Source organism: Mesoplodon mirus, assembly GCF_964341445.2.
Source record: "Mesoplodon mirus genome assembly, chromosome: 2".
In the NCBI taxonomy this organism is placed as follows: domain Eukaryota; kingdom Metazoa; phylum Chordata; class Mammalia; order Artiodactyla; family Ziphiidae; genus Mesoplodon; species Mesoplodon mirus.
Window position 1 is genome coordinate 111748773 of NC_138977.1, and position 21963 is coordinate 111770735.

Sequence of the window (21963 nt, forward strand, 5' to 3'; positions counted from 1 at the left end):
TCTGTCTCCCCCCTCCAATAAAAAGATTCAAGTGGTCCCCATCTAAGACCAACTAATGCACTCATTTTGAGGTACAAAGGGAGACAGATATTCCTCCAAGCAATTTACCCCAGAAGACAACACTTGCTACCTTCCCGTCTCAAAATGACAAAAGAAATCTATTTGCCTAACAAGATGAGCTTGAGGGTAATAAAAATATACCACATAAACCATCTAACAGTTTCTTATTTATATTAGTCTTAGTGATAAGCCCTTCTGAAAAACCATAGTTTAAAGGTCACTTTTCTAAACTGAAATATTTTAAGGGTATAAAATATCCCTACTTTAAAATATGTGTTGTGTACTTTGTGGTGAAACGATGTATATAACCCAATGTAATGGAAAACTTGGCTTTCATCAATTATGATGCTGAATGGATTTTCTCTTCTTCAGCCATTGGGATTCGAGATTCCAAAAGCATTTTGCTTTGATGAATCACATTTGTAATACAATCACTTTACTCATCCCCACCTAATACACTGTAACACATTTTCCCCTCCAAGATCTTGCCATAGTCATTTCACAAGAGAAAGAAAAAAAGTAGTCATTTCACAAGAGAAAGAAAAAAATAAGTGATTAAAGGAAACAGGACAGACAGTGAGTAAGCCATGAACAACTGGCCAAAGAACTGTAAAACTCCTGGCAGATCATTTCCATGTGTTTCAATTAAGGTTCCATGAGAAGTGGACAAAGAACTAGAGAGAAAAGCAATAGTTGTATCCATTCCCTCCTTTTGTAAATATAGTTAGAGCCAAAGAATAAAAAGTACAATTACTGGAGAACTTGCAATTTTCAACACAGAAAAACATTTGGGATGTATCCAATACAGAGTCTAATTTGTAATCTCATCAGCCAATCAGAATATTAAAAAGCACTTTACATTTTTAATATACATAGAAAAAAGGACTAAGGGTGTATAAATAGTAGATCTCCTTCAAAGGTGGGATGACTACGTAGATTTTTTTTTCTTTCTTGCATGTTAGTTATGTATTTGTTATAGACAACTTAAAAATGACTTGCTATAAGGAAAGAAAACAATTTAGTACAAATGATTAGGAAGTTAAAATCTATAGATCAAATTAAGTATCAAAACATGATAACAATTCTACCAAATTTTTCTAATTATAGTAAATGTTCTACAAACTTTATTTCCTCCATTAAAAGGTATTAGTAGTTTAATTGTGTCCCCCAGAATTCATATATTGAAATCCTAACCACCAGTACCTCAAATGCGACGACCTTATTTGGAAACGGGGTCACTGCAGATGTAATTAGAGAGATGAAATCATTAGAGTGAGCCCTAATCCAATAGGACTGGTGTCCTTACAAAAAGAGGATGTTTGGACACAGCAAGACACACACAAGGAGAATGCCATGTGAAGAAGGCAGAGATGGGGACGATGCTTCTACAAGCCAGGAACACCAAAGACGGCAAGCAAACCTCCAGGAGCCAGGAGAGGGGCATGGACCAGATTCTCTCTCGCAGCCCTAGGAAGGAACCAACCGTGTCCACACCTCGATCCTGGGCTTCCAGCCTCCAGAAAGGTGAGACAACCCATTTTTAGTGTGGAAGCCACTCAATTTGTGGTACAAATTTTTAGAGCTGCCCCAAAAGATAATACAAAACATTTCAAAGCCTTAACACACAGAGATATTACCCTCCGACCACATTCATTTTTCCTTAATCTGTCTTTTGGTAAATAGCGCTTGCAAAATCAGTATTTCCTCCAGAGGCTCCTCCTCCCACCCCTATGACTGCAGTTACATAAGGCCTCTTACAGGAGTTTTCTCCAGGAGAACGTGAGAACAACTGACACATGCCAGACCCAGACCTGACCTGCCTTAAGACCACGGCGCACTCCCTCCTCACCAGCTCCCATCTGGCCATGGTGATGACCCAGTTTTAACCATACAGATGAGATTGTGCCTTAAGGAACAGCAGGGCTCTGTCTTGGAAGGAATCTGGGTCTCTCACTGACAGCATGGGACAATGCCACCCACCAAGCGGGAATATTCTCCTTAGAATGTTACATGAAAGTAAAATAAAGAACTGTTCTTTTTTTTTCCTTTTTGTTATTGTTTCATTAAAAATTTTACAAAAGATGTACACACTTACTTAAAAATCGTACTATGTGGGAAGGACAAAATAAAAAGGTGTGATCTCTGTTGATGGTTTTACTTATCTGAAATGTATACCATTTCAGACCTATATTTTATCTTGTTTTTATATGTACTTTGCAAAACAGAAATCATACTATTTACATGTTTGCTTTTTGATTCAGCAATACATTGCAAGTATCTTTCTGTGTCAATGGGTAAAGATTTACTTAGTTTTTTTTAAACATTGCATATAATTTCATGATGTGAATACACCAAAATTTATTCAACCATTCCCTTATTTTCGAATTTTTAAGATGCTTCTAATTTTAAAGAACTGTTCTTTAAGGCACGATATTGTTGGCATTATCTGCTGTAACAGGTTAGTCTTTTACCCTAATAGAATATCAGTGGAAATAAAACATTTTAAACACATACAGTAAAACAGGACACAGAAAACCAGGGAGATCTCTGAAACAAACAATAAGCGTGACGCCTGGGAGAAGTCTAAGTGTACAGTAAACTGAACAACTGCAAATCATAGCTCCAAATTTGAGACAATACATTTGATGATCCCAGTAGTGATTTTACCTATATCTTGATGGTCCAAAAAAACCAAAGTAACCTATACAAGTCTCATCCTCCTCTTCCAATCCTCTCCTTAGGGAGAGGCAGTATGAATCCGGGAGGTATCCTTCCAGACTTAGATATTTTTAAAGTCAGGATAGTCAAATTTTAAACTCTGCTCAAAGAGAGATTCTAATTTTGGTTTGTGATACACACCCCAGAGTAAAAAACCAAAATATATTCTAATAATAAGCATATAGAACCTTCATATTTGCATTTCCCTGGAAGAAGAAAAGCATTTTTTCAAACATGCTAATGACGAGCAATGTGGTTTATTTTTTGTTCCCAAATGTTTCCCAAAATGCCATTAATTTTAATGGAAGATGTGTAACTAGAAGAAAGTTCCTGGAGGAGAATTCAATACTTCTCTGCTCCTTCATTCTACTGGAGACAGACCATAATGTCTACTTCTGTCTGGTCAAAACACTGAAAATTACTTTTCTGAAATTTGGGATGCTTGCCTTTTAGTAAGCTGCAGGGTTTTTTCCAGGGTAAGTATCCAAATTTTATATTGACACTTGTCCATCAGGAAGATACTTTATTGAACAAAAGAAGAAAATGAGGAGATTAAAAAGTATTCCATTTAGTCAGAGACTTCATTAACCTGTGACCAAGAATGTAATCTATGATTCCAACTCACAGTTTGTGGGATGCACACATGTTCCTGGATTCAAACATGTGTTTCCATTTAAACTGCTGGAATGTATATATGGCTCTGCAAAGAGTGATAAATATTAGCAAATCTTCTAAGAATGAAGGTCCTTTATGACCACATACACTGTGTTTCGATTCAGGTTTTAAAATGTCTGAGTCACACAAAGCTGAACAGGCTGCTTTTTACATCTCTTTGCAAGTTAAAGAAGAACTCAAAAACAGAAAAAAAAGAAACAAAAATCCTTCCATAGATTGCATCTATTTGTACCACCACAGCCAACCCAAGGCAAATCTGCGATTTCTGCTATTTGTCTTCTCTTTGCTTCCCCTTGTGGCAAGCCTGCCCCAGCTAAAAGCAGAGTATTCTGAATTGCCCAAGTATTGAGTACAAGTTGGACATGAACCAATGTCAGACAATGCCAAGGAAGGCGGATTCAGGCATAGTACATAAACTTCAACAGCATGAGCCTAAGAAGCAGGGGTGGAAAACTGTGGTCTGGCACATTCTATTTGGCCAGCACAGCACTTTTAAATTTTTAAAATTTAAATCCCTTTAAGAAAGGCCGCCTAAACAAAGAAGGTACCTCATCATATAGGAGAGTACACACCTCACCTTGCACTACGAACTCTCCGATGTCATATGCCAGCCAAATGTTTGAAGTATGAATGCTGCATGAATTCTTCCACATCGGAGCCTTTTTCCATTCTGTTTCTTCACCTAGAATGCCCTTCCCACCCACCCAAGCCTACCTCCACTTGGCTAATTTCTACTCTTCTAAAGACCTCAACAAGTGCTTTTTAATCTCCTCAAGTCCCAGTCAAGTGCTTAATCCTGTACGGCCCAGACTTTCCTGCTGTTTATGCAGCTTTATCATCAAACACCAGACTAATTCCTTTAGGGCAGGGACTACGCCTTGCTCATTTTGGTCTTTCCAGTGTGTTGCACAACACAGCAGGTGGTAAACAAATATTTTCAGAATGAAGAAATGGCAATGCCAGCATCAGCTCTGAAAATATTCGCTTTCAATATCCTTGGAAGAGAACGCAGATGAATGATGAAGGTGACCAAAAAAAAAAAAAAAAATCAGATCACACAGAAGGCAAGAGAATGAGGAAGACTGTAAAAGCCACATCTGGTCACACAGGTGTTTTCCAAAAGTTTGATGACCCTCTACCGTGATATTTAACCTCATCTGTAGTTGCTGCTGTATTTCACCCTGGGACAAACTGTGTCATTTCGTCCTACACACATGCCTTCTGGAAACCAACAACAAACACACAAATATAATAAATTCAACTGAACAAAAGAAAGAAGAACAGGAACTCGAGTCAATTTCTTTGAAAAGACACACATCTTCCCTTACATAAAACACTTATTTTAAAATAGAGCTAACCAGAATTAATCAACTGCTCTCCACACTATCTCAAATCATTTTCCATCAGTTCCTATTTCCCCTCTATGACTGGCCAGGCTGGCTTCACTGAAGGTCAGAACTTACGGAGGGCAGCCGGGGACAGAATGGACATGGTTACCAGTTGTGAGCAAGCGGTCTAATGGTGCATCTTTTGTCAATTTTATCACCTTGCCCACGGTTATGCTTACCAGAAATGAAGAAGCTGTGAGGGACTCCTTCTCTCCAGCCCCCTAGGTCAGGTATGTGTTTGGGGAAGGAGGAAACAGGCGGTAAAGAAGATAATCTGGGCAGCAGATCTGGCAGCCCTCACTGCCTCCTTGCCTCCAAGGGAAAACTTCATTAAATTTGCCTTGTGACAAAGCAAGAGAGAGGCATGGACATATACACACTACCAAACGTAAAATAGATAGCTAGTGGGAAGCAGCCACATAGCACAGGGAGATCAGCTCGGTGCTTTGTGACCACGTAGAGGGGTGTGAGAGAGAGGGTGGGAGGGAGGGAGACGCAAGAGGGAAGAGATATGGGAACATATGTATATGTATAACTGATTCACTTTGTTATAAAGCAGAAACGAACACACCATTGTAAAGCAATTATACTCCAATAAAGAAGTAGGGCCTCCCTGGTGGCGCAGTGGTTGAGAGTCCGCCTGCCGATGCAGGGGATACGGGTTCGTGCCCCGGTCTGGGAGGATCCCATATGCCGCGGAGCGGCTGGGCCCGTGAGCCATGGCCGCTGGGCCTGCGCATCCGGAGCCTGTGCTCCGCAACGGGAGAGGCCACAACAGTGAGAGGCCCGCATACCGCAAAAAAAAAAAAAAAGAAGTAAAAAAAAAAAAAAAAAAATTTGCCTAGAAGGAGCGGCCTTTGAATGGTTACGTCCCAAACAGCCTACCACACTTTCCTTGCCCCAAGCGTCTCCAGCTATCTTATCAAAACCTACTTTCCTTCCTATGGAAGGGGCATTTTCAGGGGCTTCTAGTGTAGCTGCTGAGACAGGTACATTTCTCCATAATTATCGCCAAGGCACGAGTAAAAAGTGACTTACCTTCTGAAAAAAGTCTTCCCCACTTTTGCCTTTTCCTTCAGCAGCAGCTGTAAATAAAAATGTATACATTTAAAATAGTTTCATTTTTCAATCTATGTATTCAAAAAATTCTCGAGTATCAGGTATGAGAATATAAAGGTAAACAAGACACCAGCCTTGCTCCCCCAAAGCTCAGTGCCTGTCCATAGGCCTCATCTGTAATGCAAAATGGATACAGAATAAAATACTAATCCAATCAATCAGACATCTTTAGATAACTTCACACTCCATTTTCTTGTCTGAAAGCCTCACAAGTCTCTATTTTCACACACAGATGAAAGTACTCTTGTTTTCTCATAGTCGAGGAACTACATACTTAAACAAATGCAACTACCAGTAGAATCAGCTATAGTGCTGTGAGCACCTCCTGTCTGTAATCAGTCCCAGGCGTGAGGTCGCCTTTTCAAGTGATGGCTCATCTGACAAGGCCTACTCAGAGCAATTTCAGTTTTATGCTTTGCAATGACTGTATAATCTACTTGGATTTCAGCTGGCATCACACACTACACTTTAACTCACTTCTTTATTCACATTTACAAAGAGAGAGACAAAACAATGAGAGTTAAAAAGTCATGGTGAAGGTCCCAGACAACAAAATTTCACCTGAGATTAATGTGAAGGTCATTGCATTTGAACAATCGTTTTCATGTCTGAATGGTAGCCTATAAATAAAGGACAAGCCCAGTTCTTTATGTGCAAAAGTTTTATGGTTCTGTGAACATTTTCTTTTTAATCTGTGGAGACACAGGAACAAAGAGCTAAGGGCATCTTGCTTGCAATAGCATCAAATTGCACCTTTCAGAAGGCAAACACCAGGTCTCAGATTCAGGCACAGGGTGGAAGAGTTCCCTCCCTACCCAGGACAGAGAAATGAGCAGGAGCAAGAACTTCTGGAAATTGAAACCCGGAAGACCGTGGTACCCCAAACACCTAGTGGGAGATACCGTCAAGGGGCCTGCCTGTAGGTGCACGAGTGTGTGTGTGTGTGTGTGTGTGTGTGTAACAAGGGCACTTGCTAAAATTATTAAAGATCCAGTAAGTGTGTCAGACATTTCGTTAAGTAGAGAATTCAAAATTCAAAGAAATCCTCTCTGCCCTCAAAAAGTAGTAAGTGTTAACGTCTAAATTCTTTTGTCACCAACTTTAATCTCACAGTTAAATGTAAGATATCTTCTATAATTTTGTAAAAATGTGTATTTTTATTGACATGTTTTCATTTAAAAAACAGAGCAGAGTACATGTTTCTGTGATTTCCAAAGAGAGTTTGGGGAAACGTATGAAAACAAGAGCTAGAAAGAAATAATAAATTAAAAACTGTATTCTAATATGTGGCAGCTAAACAGCCCCTCAAAGATGGCATGTTCTAATCCCTGGAACCTGTGAATATATTACCTTACATATGCAGAAGGCATTTTGCAGGTGTGATTAAATTAAGGGTCTTGCAGTGGGAAGTGTATCCCCAATTATTCAGGTGGACCCACTGTAATCACAAGGGGCCCTTTAAAGAAGGGAGCATAAAGGTCAGAGTCCAAGAAGGCAATGTGACAACAGAAGTAGAGGGAGAAAGAAGGACATGTGATGGCAAAAGGAGAAGGTCAGAGCAGAGAAAGATACAGAGATGCTACACTGATGGTTTTGAAGGTGGAAAAAGGGGCCACAAGCCAAGAAATATAGGTGCCCTCCAGAAGCTGGCAAAGGCAAGGAAATGGATTCTTCCCTGGAGTCTTTGGGGGAAGTGCAGCCCTGCCAACACCTTGGTAGAGCCCAATGAAACACATTTCTGACTTCTGACCTCCAGAACAGTAAGATAATAAATTTATGTTGTTGTAAGCCACTATACCTGTGATTTGTTACAGCAGCAAAAGGAAACTAACGCACAATTCCAATACCATTTTAACTTTACTCTTTGCACAAAAACCACATCATCAACAGCATGAACTAAGCACAGAAACCGATGTGAGCATTTGAGTCACACACTTCCACAAATAGATTCTTTGTAGTTAACTCTACAAATTATGATTTTCACTCCAACTCAGAAATATACCAAAAGTAAAGCTTTTGAAAGAACATAAAAAGCAATTTTGAACAACAACAAAATAAGTAAAGCTCACTCTTTCTAAATAAACTGGCAAACTTGGTTGGTCCTAGCCAGAGGGGCCAGGAAGATAAAAGGTCGGCACCCTAACCTAATGACACAAATGCCTTGGGGGTACTTCAACTCAGCTACCTCTTGGGCTGGCTTTATCTCTAAAGCCAAAAATAGCTTAAAGGCACCCCTGCTCGATGACACAATTGCTTGGCAATGAAAATTGCATACTAGGGCACAAAGATTGGAAAAAATATTCTAGTGACATCGAGTGAACTCTTCTTTAAAAAGAAATTTTAGAATCAAAGGTATTTTCAAAGGCCTATCAAGCAAGGCAGATAAACACCCCTTTCACCCACAGGGAACCTCTTCACAAATTAAAATTCATCAGTTTAAATTCCATGATACAATTAACGCTTTATTATAGAAACTTCCTTTAGATACTTATTTTGCTCATGACAAACGCATTATGTCACAACCCTGAAATGCCCCTTCATGCCAAGTCCAGCTAAACAGACTTCATAGAATGGCCTTTCAATCCCTGGATGAACAAAATGGGGGGAACTTCCTTAGTTAGACCCAAATTATAATTATGTTCCCAGAAAAACATCTAAAACTTAACCAGAAACCTGTACCTTTAGCAACCTTATGATTTGAGGGGGAACAGGAGGGAGGGAGCCAGAGATGGCACACTCGTTGACACCAAAACTCTCTGGCTTTTTTCATTCCAAATGTTTATGCACAAGAAACTCCAAATTTGAGCCTGATTTTCCCCTAAATCCTGAGACATGTCCATTTCCCAAGCCCACAAGGACCTGGTAAAAGCCTCTAGTTGGACTCTTGGGTAGTCACTGTCTCCAGTGCAAACCATAGTGAGTCTGTCATCAGTCCTTGCTGGGAGCATGCTAACCTCATTCCCAGGTTGCTGGGTCTCCTGCACAGCTTTTACTGACTCCACCCAAACAAAGCTGTCAAGGCCACAGAAGCCAATCAAGGGAGAGCAACATTTCACCAAAAGTATTATCTCCCCTCCCCAAGAGGGATCCTTCTGAACTCAAATTTGAGAGTTCCATTCTCAAACTTACTCTAAATTCCTCAGTATTAAAATATCAACTCCTCTTGAAGAAGTGAGAGACTGGGAGGGAGGAGGTTTGTGGAGTTATTTCTTTCTCAGTATAAACTCAGGCATGTAAGATGTTCATTCTACAGACCCAGAAAAGAAAGAGAAGTTCACTTTCATTCCACAAATATTTAAGTCCCATTCTGGTGACTCAAAATAGGCAATATAGACCTTCATTCAACTCACAACCTTGGCCCATATATTCAAAGCCACCCAACAAGTGAGATCAAGACAGAATTAAAATTCGGTTCTAGAAACAACTTTCCCTAAGACCTTTCCACATTCACAACTCTATCCAAATTAAACGTATTAGAAATTTAATTTAGCTATTCTTATTCTGGACAACGCACTAAAGAGCTAGTCATTTTACTCTTAACCCAACACTAGAGCTGGGTAGCTACTGTTAGGACTAAAGAAGAAAGCGTGCTTCCAGGGAGACCATTTGAGAGTTGGATTGCAAGAAAAAATAGGATGTATGGTAATTTCTTGACCCAATGGTTTTCTTTTCATTATGTTTGGAGGGGGAAACATCACCTGTGGAATGAGCCAACCCATACTTGATGTCATGGCATTCCCTGACCTTTGAAGTCTGATTGTATTCTGTGGTAGAACAGTTCTATCGAGCCTTCATTCTTATACACTGATACACCCTCATCTTTTTTACTCACAGTAACATAAACACACACATAACGATGTAGCAGGCTTTTTCTAACTGTCTTTACAATATGACTTCTGCCTGATGTTCCAAAAGTTAATCGTTTGATTGTAAAAACCCTGGATTATTCCTGCCAATGAAAGCAACTGTCTTTATTTTCATGACACAGAACTCCAGGAATAAATTACTTCATTACTACTGAAACATGGCTTCATGGATTGTGCAGGTAAAGCATTTCATATTTTAAGCTGAACGATTCATTTTTTATGTTTATTATAATTTCTCCAATGCTTTGCCCTATTTTACTTCATATTTTTGCTTCATAAGAAATATGGGATGGCAAAACCCATGGCCAATAAAAACAGCGAAAGTTGAAACAGGTGTAAACTATTACAGTCTCCCAAACTACAGGGAAAGTCTAGTTAATTACTGAATTAAAGATGGGGAAAAAAAGCTCGATTTTCAGTTCTTCAGAGGGCAAACGGAAACTTATTTAAATTCATTCTGAAATGCTTTTCCATAACATCTGATGCTTTCTTTACACAGCCAAATCTAAAAACACAAGAGCTATGTATTTCATATTTAAAATATAGTATGGAATACCTTTAAACATTCCTTTGAAAAGCAATGGGTTTTTTTTTTCACCCTTGTGGAACTTGAGCAAGAAAAAAACCAAATTCAAATTACAAAAGCAAATTGAGAAACAATTCTTCAAATCTGTGAAGAGGCCATCTTGAACTGCAGTGTGGGTGCAGCCGTTTCGCAAGAGGAACTCTGGTCTGAAGCGCTGGAGGCGAGACCTCTGCACGAGGCACCCTGTGAACAACTGAAACTAGACGAAGCACTGAGGAAAGAAAAAAGCTGCCCCCGGCCTCCCCAGGAGACCCTCCAAGACCAGCAGGTGCACAGGGGACTTGTGGTCAGCATTTTGGACAGCACAGGTCTGGAGAGCAGGAGAGGAACAGGAAGACTACCCAGGGTTAAATTAGATGAAATGATTTTGAAGGAGACCTAATAAAAAGAGGACTGGAGAGGGCAGACAGCAGAAGCAAGAAGAACGACAATCCTGAAGCCTATGGAACAAAAACCACATTCACAGAAAGATAGACAAGATGAGGGCTATGTACCAGATGAAGGAATAAGATAAAACCTCAGAAAAACAACTAAATGAAGTGCAGATAGGCAACCTTCCAGAAAAAGAATTCAGAATAATGATAGTGAAGATGATCCAGGACCTCAGAAAAAAATGGAGGCAAAGAACGAGAAGATGCAAGAAATGTTTAACAAAGACCTAGAAGAATTAAAGAACAAACAAACAGAGATGAACAATACAATAACTGAAATGAAAACTACACTAGAAGGAATCAATACCAGAATAACTGAGGCAGAAGAACGGATAAGTGACCTGGAAGACAGAATGGTGGAATTCACTGCTGCAGGTCAGACTAAAGAAAAAAGAATGAAAAGAAATGAAGACAGCCTAAGAGACCTCTGGGACAACATTAAACACAACAACATTTGCATTATAGGGGTCCCAGAAGGAAAGAGAGAGAGGAAGGACCAGAGAAAATATTTGAAGAGATTATAGTAGAAAACTTCCCTAACATGGGAAAGGAAATAGCCACCCAGGTCCAGGAAGCACAGCAAGTCCCATACAAGATAAACCCAAGGAGAAACACACTGAGACACATAGTAAGCAAATTGGCAAAAATTAAAGACAAAGAAAAATTATTGAAAGCAGCAAGGGAAAAATGACAACATACAAGGGAACTCCCTTAAGGTTAACAGCTGACTTCTCAGCAGAAACTCTACAAGCCAGAAGGGAGTGGCATGATATACTTAAAGTGATGAAAGGGAAGAACCTAAACCAAGATTACTCTACCCAGCAAGGATCTCATTCAGATTCGATGGAGAAATCAAAAGCTTCACAGACGAGCAAAAGCTAAGAGAATTCAGCACCACCAAACCAGCTCTACAACAAATGCTAAAGGAACTTCTCTAAGTGGGAAACACAAGAGAAGAAAAGGACCTACAAAAACAAACCCAAAACAATTAAGAAAATGGTCATAGTAACATACATATCAATAATTACCTTAAACCTGAATGGATTAAACGCTCCAACCAAAAGACACAGGCTTGCTGAATGGATACAAAACAAGACCCATATATATGCTGTCTACAAGAGACCCACTTCAGACCTAGGGACACATACAGACTGAAAGTGAGGGGATGGAAAAAGATATTCCATGCAAGTGGAAATCAAAAGAAAGCTGGAGAACGGTATGGAGGTTCCTTAAAAAACTACAAATAGAACTACCATATGACCCAGCAATCCCACTACTGGGCATATACCCTGAGAAAACCATAATTCAAAAAGAGACATGTACCAAAATGTTCATAGCAGCCCTATTTACAATAGCCCGGAGATGGAAACAACCTAAGTGTCCATCATCGGATGAATGGATAAAGAAGATGTGGCACATATATACAATGGAATATTACTCAGCCATAAAAAGAAATGAAATTGAGCTATTTGTAATGAGGTGGATGGACCTAGAGTCTGTCATACAGAGTGAAGTAAGTCAGAAAGAGAAAGACAAATACTGTATGCTGACACATATATATGGGATTTAAGAAAAAAAAATGTCATGAAGAACATAGGGGTAAGACAGGAATAAAGACACAGACCTACTAGAGAATGGACTTGAGGATATGGGGAGGGGGAAGGGTAAGCTGTGACAAAGTGAAAGAGCGGCATGGACATATATACACTACCAAACGTAAGGTAGATAGCTAGTGGGAAGCAGCCGCATAGCACAGGGAGATCAGCTCGGTGCTTTGTGACCGCCTGGAGGGGTGGGATAGGGAGGGTGGGAGGGAGACGCAAAAGGGAGGGGATATGGAAACATATGTATATGTATAACTGATTAAATTTGTTATAAGGCAAAAAATTTTTAAAAATAAATAAATAAATAAATAAATAAATAAAAGAAAAAAATCTCTTAGAAGAAAAAAAAAAAAGAAAGCTGGAGTAGCAATACTCATATCAGATAAAATAGACTTTAAAATAAAGAATATTACAAGAGACAAGGAAGGACACTACATAATGATCAAGGGATCAACCCAAGAAGATATAACAATTATAAATATATATGCACCCAACATAGGAGCACCTCAATACATAAGGCAACTGCTAACAGCTATAAAAGAGAAAATCGACAGTAACACAGTAATAGTGGGGGATTTTAATGCTTCACTTACACCAATGGAAAGTTCATCCAAACAGAAAATTAATAAGGAAACACAAGCTTTAAATGACACAATAGACCAGAGAGATTTAATTGATATTTATAGGACATTCCATCCAAAAACAGCAGATTACACTTTCTTCTCAAGTGTGCAGGGAACATTCTCCAGGATAGATCACATCTTGGGTCACAAATCAAGCCTCAGTAAATTTAAGAAAATTGAAATCATATCAAGCATCTTTTCTAACCACAACGCTATGAGATTAGAAATGAATTACAGGGGGAAAAAACATTAAAAACACAAACACATGGAGGCTAAACAATACATTACTAAATAACCAAGAGGTCACTGAAGAAATCAAAGAGGAAATCAAAAAATACCTAGAGACAAATGACAATGAAAACACGATGATACAACACCTATGGGTTGCAGAAAAAGCAGTTCTAAGAGGGAAGTTTATAGCTACACAAGCCTACCTCAAGAAACAAGAAAAATCTCAAGTAAACAATCTAACCTTACACCTAAAGGAACTAGAGAAAGAAGAACAAACAAAATCCAAAGTTAGCAGAAGGAAAGAAATCATAAAGATCAGAGCACAAATAAATGAAATAGAAACAAAGAAAATAGCAAAGATCAATGAAACTAAAAGCTGGTTCTTTGAGAAGATAAACGAAATTGATAAACCATTAGCCAGACTCATCAAGAAAAAGAGGGAGAGGACTCAAATCAATAAAATTAGAAATGAAAAAGACGTTACAACAGACACCGCAGAAATACAAAGCATCCTAAGATACTGCTACAAGCAACTCTATGCCAATAAAATGGACAACCTGGAAGAAATGGACAAATTCTTAGAAAGGTATAACCTTCCAAGACTGAACCAGGAAGAAACAGAAAATATGAACAGACCAATCACAAGTAATGAAATTGAAACTGTGATTAAAAATCTTCCAACAAACAAAAGTCCAGGACCAGATGGCTTCACAGGTGAATTCTATCAAACATTTAGAGAAGAGCTAACACCCATCCTTCTCAAACTCTTCCAAAAAATTGCAGAGGAAGGAATACTCCCAAACTCATTCTATGAGGCCACCATCACCCTGATACCAAAACCAGACAGATACTACAAAAAAAGAAAATTACAGACCAGTATCACTGATGAATATAGATGCAAAAATCCTCAACAAAATACTAGCAAACAGAATCCAACAACACATTAAAAGGATCATACACCATGATCAAGTGGGATTTATCCCAGGGATGCAAGGATTCTTCAGTATATGCAAATCAATCAATGTGGTACACCATATTAACAAATTGAAGAGGAAAAACGATATGATCATCTCAATAGATGCAGAAAAAGCTTTTGACAAAATTCAACACCCATTTATGATAAAAACTCTCCAGAAAGTGGGCATAGAGGGAACTTATCTCAACATAATAAAGGCCACATACGACAAACCCACAGCAAACATCAATCTCAATGGTGAAAAACTGAAAGCATTTCCTCTAGGAAGCATTTCCTCAAGACAAGGATGTCCACTCTCACCACTATTATGCAACATAGTTTGGGATGTCCTAGCCACGGCAATCAAAGAAGAAAAAGAAATAAAAGGAATACAGATTGGAAAAGAAGAAATAAAACTGTCACTGTTTGCAGATGACATGACACTATACATAGAGAATGCTAAAGATGCTACCAGAAAACTATTAGAGCTTATCAATGAATTTGGTAAAGTTGCAGGATACAAAATTAATGCACAGAAATCTCTTGCATTCCTATATACTAATGATGAAAAATCTGAAAGAGAAATTAAGGAAACACTCCCATTTACCATTGCAACAAAAAGAATAAAATACCTAGGAATAAACCTACCTAGGGAGACAAAATACCTGTATGCAGAAAACTATAAAACACTAATGAAAGAAATTAAAGATGATACCAACAGATGGAGAGATATACCATGTTCTTGGATTGGAAGAATCAATATTGTGAAAATGACTATACTACCCAAAGCAATCTACAGAATCAATGCAATCCCTATCAAATTACCAATGGCATTTTTTACGGAACTAGAACAAATCATCTTAAAATTTGTATGGAGACACAAAAGACCCTGAATAGCCAAAGCAGTCTTGAGGGAAAAAACCAGAGCGGAAGGAAACAGACTCCCTGACTTCAGACTATACTACAAAGCTACAGTCATCAAGACAATATGGTACTGGCACAAAAACAGAAACATAGATCAATGGAACAGAATAGAAAGCCCAGAGATAAACCCACACACCTATGGTCAACTAATCTATGACAAAGGAGGCAAAGATATACAATGGAGAAAAGACCGTCCTTCAATAAGTGGTGCTAGGAAAACTGGACAGCTACATGTAAAAGAATGAAATTAGAACACTCCCTAACACCATACACAAAAATAAACTCAAAATGGATGAAAGACCTAAATGTAAGACCGGACACTATAAAACTCTTAGAGGAAAACACAGGAAGAACACTCTTTGACATAAATCACAGCAAGATCTTTTTTGATCCACCTCCTAGAGTAATGGAAATAAAAACAAAAATAAACAAATGGGACCTAATGAAACTTCAAAGCTTTTGCACAGCATAGGAAACCATAAACAAGACAAAAAGACAACCCTCAGAATGGGAGAAAATATTTGCAAATGAATCAACAGACAAAGGATTAATCTCTAAAATATATAAACATTATTTGTTTGTTTGTTTTGCTTTTGGCTGCTTTGGGTCTTCGTTGTTTTCTCATGCAGCTCAATATTAAAGAAACAAACAACCCAATCCAAATATGGGCAGAAGACCTAAATAGACATTTCTCCAAAGAAGACATACAGATGGCCAAGAAGCACATGAAAAGCTGCTCAACATCACTGATTATTAGAGAAATGCAAATCAAAACTACAATGAGGTGTCACCTCACACCAGTTAGAATGGGCATCATCAGAAAATCTACAAACAACAAATGCTGGTGAGGGTGCGAAAAAAAGGGAACCCTCTTGCACTGCTGGTGGGAATGTAAATTGATACAGCCACTATGGAGAACAGTATGGAGGTTCCTTAAAAAACTAAAAGTAGAATTACCATATGATCCAGCAATCCCACTACTGGGCACATACCCAAAGAAAACCATAATTCAAAAAGACACATGCACCCCAATGTTCATTGCAGCACTATTTACAATAGCCAGGTCGTAGAAGCAACCTAAATGCCCATCAACAGACGAATGGATAAAGAAGTTGTGGTACATATATACAATGGAATATTACCCAGCCATAAAAAGAACGAAATTGAGTCATCTGTTGAGACATGGATGGATCTAGAGACTGTCATACCGAGTGAAGTAAGTCAGAAAGAGAAAAACAAATATCGTATATTAACGCATGTATGTGGAACCAGAAAAATGGTACAGATGAACCGGTCTGCAGGGCAGAAGTCGAGACACAGATGCAGAGAACAAAAGTATGGACATCAAGGGGGGAAAACCGCAGTGGGGTGGGGAGGGTGGTGTGCTGAATTGGGCGACTGGGATTGACATGTATACACTGATATGTATAAAATTGATGACTAATAAGAATCTGCAGTATAAAAAAACAAACACAAAAAAACCAACTAATACTAAACTTTCTTTGGGTTATTTGTATGGAAATATGTTAATATAAATGTTTCAGACATTACATGAAATTTCTAAAAATCTTGTATGTTCTGATATAATGTTATAAGTCATAATTCTAGTTATTACTTTAAAATATATATCTCAGAAATAACTAAAAAAAAATAAAAATAAGAATCTAAAAAAAAAAAATCTGTGAAGATTCAGGGCATCCCTCCCTTTTTTTTTTCCACACAACCCAACTGTAGCACATTTGCAACTTAGAAGGTTGCTGCACCTTAAGTTCACCTGAAAGATAAATGTAACCATTTAGCTAGTCTGATTCTCCTGCAAAAATATTTTACTAACAACTTTTTAAAACATTCACTTATTGTATCGATGTAATCCATATGCTAAAAGAGCTTTACCATATATTTTATTTGTCTATTACTGTTTTCAGAAAACTTCCATACAAGTCTACTGAAAGAAGAATCAGCAAAAGATGTAGAACGTGCAGTTTCTATATACTCCCAGAGAACTTATGTGCAGCAATCATATCTAACACTCTAGACTGGCATGCAAAGCTCTGAGAATTGATTGAAGAAATAGTGGACATTAAGTCAATTTATAAAGTTTCTTCAATTCTCAGTTAAAAACATTTAAATACTCTAGACAACTGAAGAACATCTCCAAGTTTAAACTCCAGTAGTAAATAGTGTCATTTGAAGGTTGTATATCACAGTAAGTGGGAGGATGTTCAGACCTCACCATTCCTAAAACTCCCTACCTGCTTCCCAGAGTCGACTGAGAACAAAATCAAATTCACTCACCCTAAAAAAAAAAAAAAAATCATGTACACCTACAGAGAAACATCAAGAAACAGACAAAAATTAAATTTATCTTAACAGTGGCTGGATATTTAAGGATGGTTTTTCTCATTTTCTTATTTTTTCTTTAAATACTGTTTTATTTTTGCAGTTAAAAAAATTCCCATGTTCAAAAATGCAATAAATTGTGTATATTTGAGGGGGCTATAAAACAAGACGTACAAAATGATCAATTCTGTATTGAAGTATCATGTGTGCATATACATATAATGTATACGCTAGGGGAAAAAATGACTTAAAGAATAAACACAAAATATGAACAAGTGTTATTTGAGTGGTTGAATTATTGGGTCATTTATGGCTTCCTCCTTTGCATTTTTCATTTATTTATTTATTTGTTTGTTTGTTTGTTTTGTTTTTGGCTGCTTTGGGTCTTCATTGCTTTCTCTAGTTGCAGCAAGCGGGGGCTACTCTTCGTTGCGGTGCGCGGGCTTCTCACTGCGGTGGCTTGTTATGGAACACAGGCTCTAGGTGCGTGGGCTTCAGTAGTTGGGGCACGCAGGCTCAGTAGTTGTGACTCGCGAGCTCTAGAGCGCAGGCTCAGTAGTTGTGGCACACGGGCTTCAGTAGTTGTGGCACACGTGCTCAGTAGTTGTAGCTTGTGGGCTCTAGAGTGCAGGCTCAGTAGTTGTGGTGCACGGGCTTAGCTGCTCCACGGCATGTGGGATCTTCCCGGACCAGGGCTCGAACCTGTGTCCCCTGCATTGGCAGGCAGATGCTCAACCAGTGCACCACCAGGGAAGCCCTGCATTTTTCAGAATGCCTTTAAATAGTTTGAATAAATAGCTTTTAATAGCCTCCAATTAGGAAAAAAATCAGTTAAAATCATTTGAAATACTTCTGCCTATTTGAGAGTGAACCAAGTTTTTACCATTACGGGTTTGTCACAGCCTCATTTTTAGCCCACAGTGTAAGGCAATCTGGCAAAAGTCTAAAGGTCAAATGCAGACATAAGCTACCAAAGGAGACAAATCACTAATGTAATAGCAGAGACAGCTAACAGTCCATAAAATCATGCCCAGTGTTGAACATCATATGCCTTAATCAACCTAGCACTATCTAGATTGAAATTCTGATTATGTGCAACTAACTCTGAGTAAAGAAGTTTTAACAACGTAATGCCTAGAGTAAGAAATTTCACAGCTGATAGAGCTATGGATGTGGAGAGCAAACTTACGGTTACCAGGGGGTAGAGGGGCGGGGAGGGATAAATTGGAAGATTGCGATTGGCGTGTACACACTACTATATATAGAATGGATGGCTGATGGGGACCTACTACTGTATAGCACAGGTGTCTTGTGATGGCCTAAGTGGGTGTGGGGGGCCTGGAAAGGGATGGATACTGTATATGTATATGTATATGTATGGCTGATTCACTGTGCTGTACACCTGAGACTAACACAACATTGTACATCAACTCTACTCCAATAAAATTAAATAAAATTTAAAAAGTGGATGGAATGCCAAGAAAGAAAGAAAGAAAGAAACAGAGAGAGAGAGAAAGAGAAAGAAGGAAAGAGAGAAAGAAAGAAAGAGAAAACTTCATAGCTGAAAACACTAAACAATCCAATATTTGGAAAACCTCTGTGAGTCACATCCAAATTTAATAGCTAGCCAAAAGACAGAAAGAGATGCTCTCTAAAATGCATGAATCAAAAGGAGAAAATTTTTACTATATAGTTCTCATTATACATAAATTATACATTAAAAGAAGGCCATTTTTACTGAAACGTCACATCAAATAAAACATGAAATAAAAAGGGTAACACCTATTATATTTCTATGTTATATTTAGATTTACCACATTCTAAAAGGGCTCAATGGCTAAGAGTTTGAAAGAAAAGAGATGGATTATTGATGATAGTTTGAGCTAAGAGCATGGGCCACTTACACCAAAAATCTAAGACACCCACTGAGGCTTTTTTTTTTTTTTCCATTTCCCATCAAATTTTCAACAGAACTAATAGAAATGACATAGATAATGAAGGGGGTGAGGAGGGGAGTCCTGATCTCTTCTAACAATGGGGGCCATTGCTGCCTCTTTAAAGTTTATACCTGCTAACTCTAACAATTAAGTCCTAGCCAGACTACATGTCTCAAAATTCAGATTTCAGGGGATTTTTTTTCCACATTAAATCTCTCAGGGCAATAAACCTCTGGTAATATTCCAGTGCTGGGGACAATCTAAGCTGGTGGTGGCCCTGCCACACTCAGGGCACAGCAGGAGCCTGGAGCAAAGGCCAGCGTTCTGTAATCTACAGGCTATATAGTTTCAGAAAGCATCTGCTGCTGTCAAACGTAAGAAAACAAATATTCACCAAAATATGAGAACATCTAAATTACATTATTCATTGCTTCAAGCCAACTTGAACTCTTCAAGTAATTCTGGCTAAGAGTTTATTCAGACTTCAAATTTATTGGCCTGCAATGAAGACTTCCTTGTGGGCTAATGACCCTGACATACATCAATGGACTTTGAGTCCAACTGATTAACAGAAACTTTGGTCATGTCAAATGTCTTGTGTTCACACCCTATTTCTTCATACATAAGCAACCTCTGAAGCACCATTTAGTCTAGCCTGTGGTCACAAACACTATGTGACAACTTTGGAGCATTTACATAATATTAGTTGTTTTTTTTTAAAGCAACACTCTTCTAGCTTTATGAAAAGCTAAAGGATGTTCATGGCCTTTATATAGCTTACATGGGTCTTGCCATTGAGCTGTACTGTCTAAAATGATAACTATTGGCTGCTGTGGCTACTGAGTGCTTGAAATATGGCTGGTCTGAACCAGATGTGCTGAAAGAATAAGCACAGTGGATTTCAAAGACAGTACAAAAGAAAGTAAAACCTCATTAATAATTTTTGATTATATGTTGAAATACCATTTTCATATATTGGATTAAAGAAAACTATATTAAAATTAACCTCACCTGTTTTGTTTCTTTCTCATGTGGTTGTAAAATTTTAAATTACACCATGGTTCACATTACATTTCCATGTCACTGTGTTACTATAGGGGATAATAACTTTGCTACCACCCAAAGAGGGTTGCAAAGATTCAAGTAGAGAGCATAGTGACAGGTCCGAAGGACCAAAAACAAGGAATACTTCCAAAAAGAGGGAGTCAGCAGCTTGAAATCCAAGCTGTATCTGTCTTAAACCCCTGGGAACATTTTGAGGGAAAAAGAAAAAGGTTGCCTGGTGTTTGTGGAGGTGCTGGGAGGGTTAAGGAATTAGAGTAGTTTGAATAAAATATGTAACATTAATAACCATTTCCTTAATATCCAGCTTTGGCCCAACCCAAAACTATTTAAGAGTTTATGTGGACGGTTATTTAACAGAATGACGTTTATATTTCTTTTGTGTTTGTAATAACATGGCAATGGAGCAAGCCAACTTGTTTTAAATCAGAACCAAATGTGTTCCAGGCATGTTTAAAGTTCAGGTTATGTGCAGAAATCGGATACAGGGCAATCTGTTTGCTATTCTCCTCCACCAAACTGGGTGCAGGGGTGGGAGGGGGCAAAGATGTGCTTCCTTTCATCAGGGCTACTCCAATTCATCTTAACGCTGAAAGACTCATTTACTGATTCATTTAAACAATACTTATTTAGCACCTGAGGCACATAAAGAGATCATCGCTGTGGAGTCAGAGAAAACTAGGTCACCTCTAGGTTTGCCACTGACTAGCAGTATAACTCCAAGTGACTGAGCCTCCCAAAGGCTCTATTTTCACCTCCAAAAATGCAAATAGGCACTCCATAAGAATTTAATAAACGGAAGCCTGAATCTTTGACCTCAAAGAACTTATGGTCTTACCTGTAAGTTCTTTAAAGTTAGCAATTTAACATGACAAGACTCTGAAAGGTTGAACATCATATGGGAGTCACAGGTAACAGGAATTCAAAGTATGGACACGGTAGGGAGCTTCTGAGCTGACTGTTTAACACGGGAAAGGACTGAGACATGGGGAGATGTGGCAAGTAAAATCCGGTCAGGGAGAACGCTGTGAATACCCATGTCTGTCTGTCAGAAACTTCAGTTTCCCTTTTATGTGCCTCAGAGCACTTAAAAGAGCCCCTCTTCCTAAAAGGAGCTGTAGGTGCAGGACAGCAGAGAGGAAGGGAGCTCTCCAGGGACTGGGGGCAGGAATTCCTTAAGTCGGCTCACAGGGATGCTCCTGAGGAAGCACCACTCCTCAGAGGCGTGTTCGGAAATATGTGTTTTCTGTCGTCACAGGATGGGGCAGTGGTGCAGACATTTAGCATCCATCCAGGGTAGTCACAAAGAATCCAGCTCGATAAAGAAGTGTCCCACCCACTAATGCCAAGACCCTTAGCTGAGCAATACTGGTAAGGGTGTTTCTTTTTCAAATGTTCTTTTTTTCAGTAAATGATCTAAAGAGTGCATATCTATGCCTCTTCT

The 21963-nt window shown here is 38.6% G+C and overlaps 1 protein-coding gene across 4 annotated transcripts in view; it reads right to left on the bottom strand.

Moving 5' to 3' along the window:
- Nucleotides 1-21963, bottom strand: part of BICC1 (BicC family RNA binding protein 1) — a 299937-nt gene that overhangs the window by 191319 nt on the left and 86655 nt on the right. For 3 of the 4 annotated variants that reach the window (XM_082634831.1, XM_082634830.1, XM_082634832.1), the window contains exon 2: nucleotides 5880-5926. In XM_082634831.1, coding sequence (XP_082490957.1) covers nucleotides 5880-5926 — 47 coding nt within the window. Of the gene's footprint in view, nucleotides 1-4030; nucleotides 4126-5879; nucleotides 5927-21963 lie in introns of those variants that run through there. The other variant, XM_082634833.1, reaches the window with a different exon arrangement.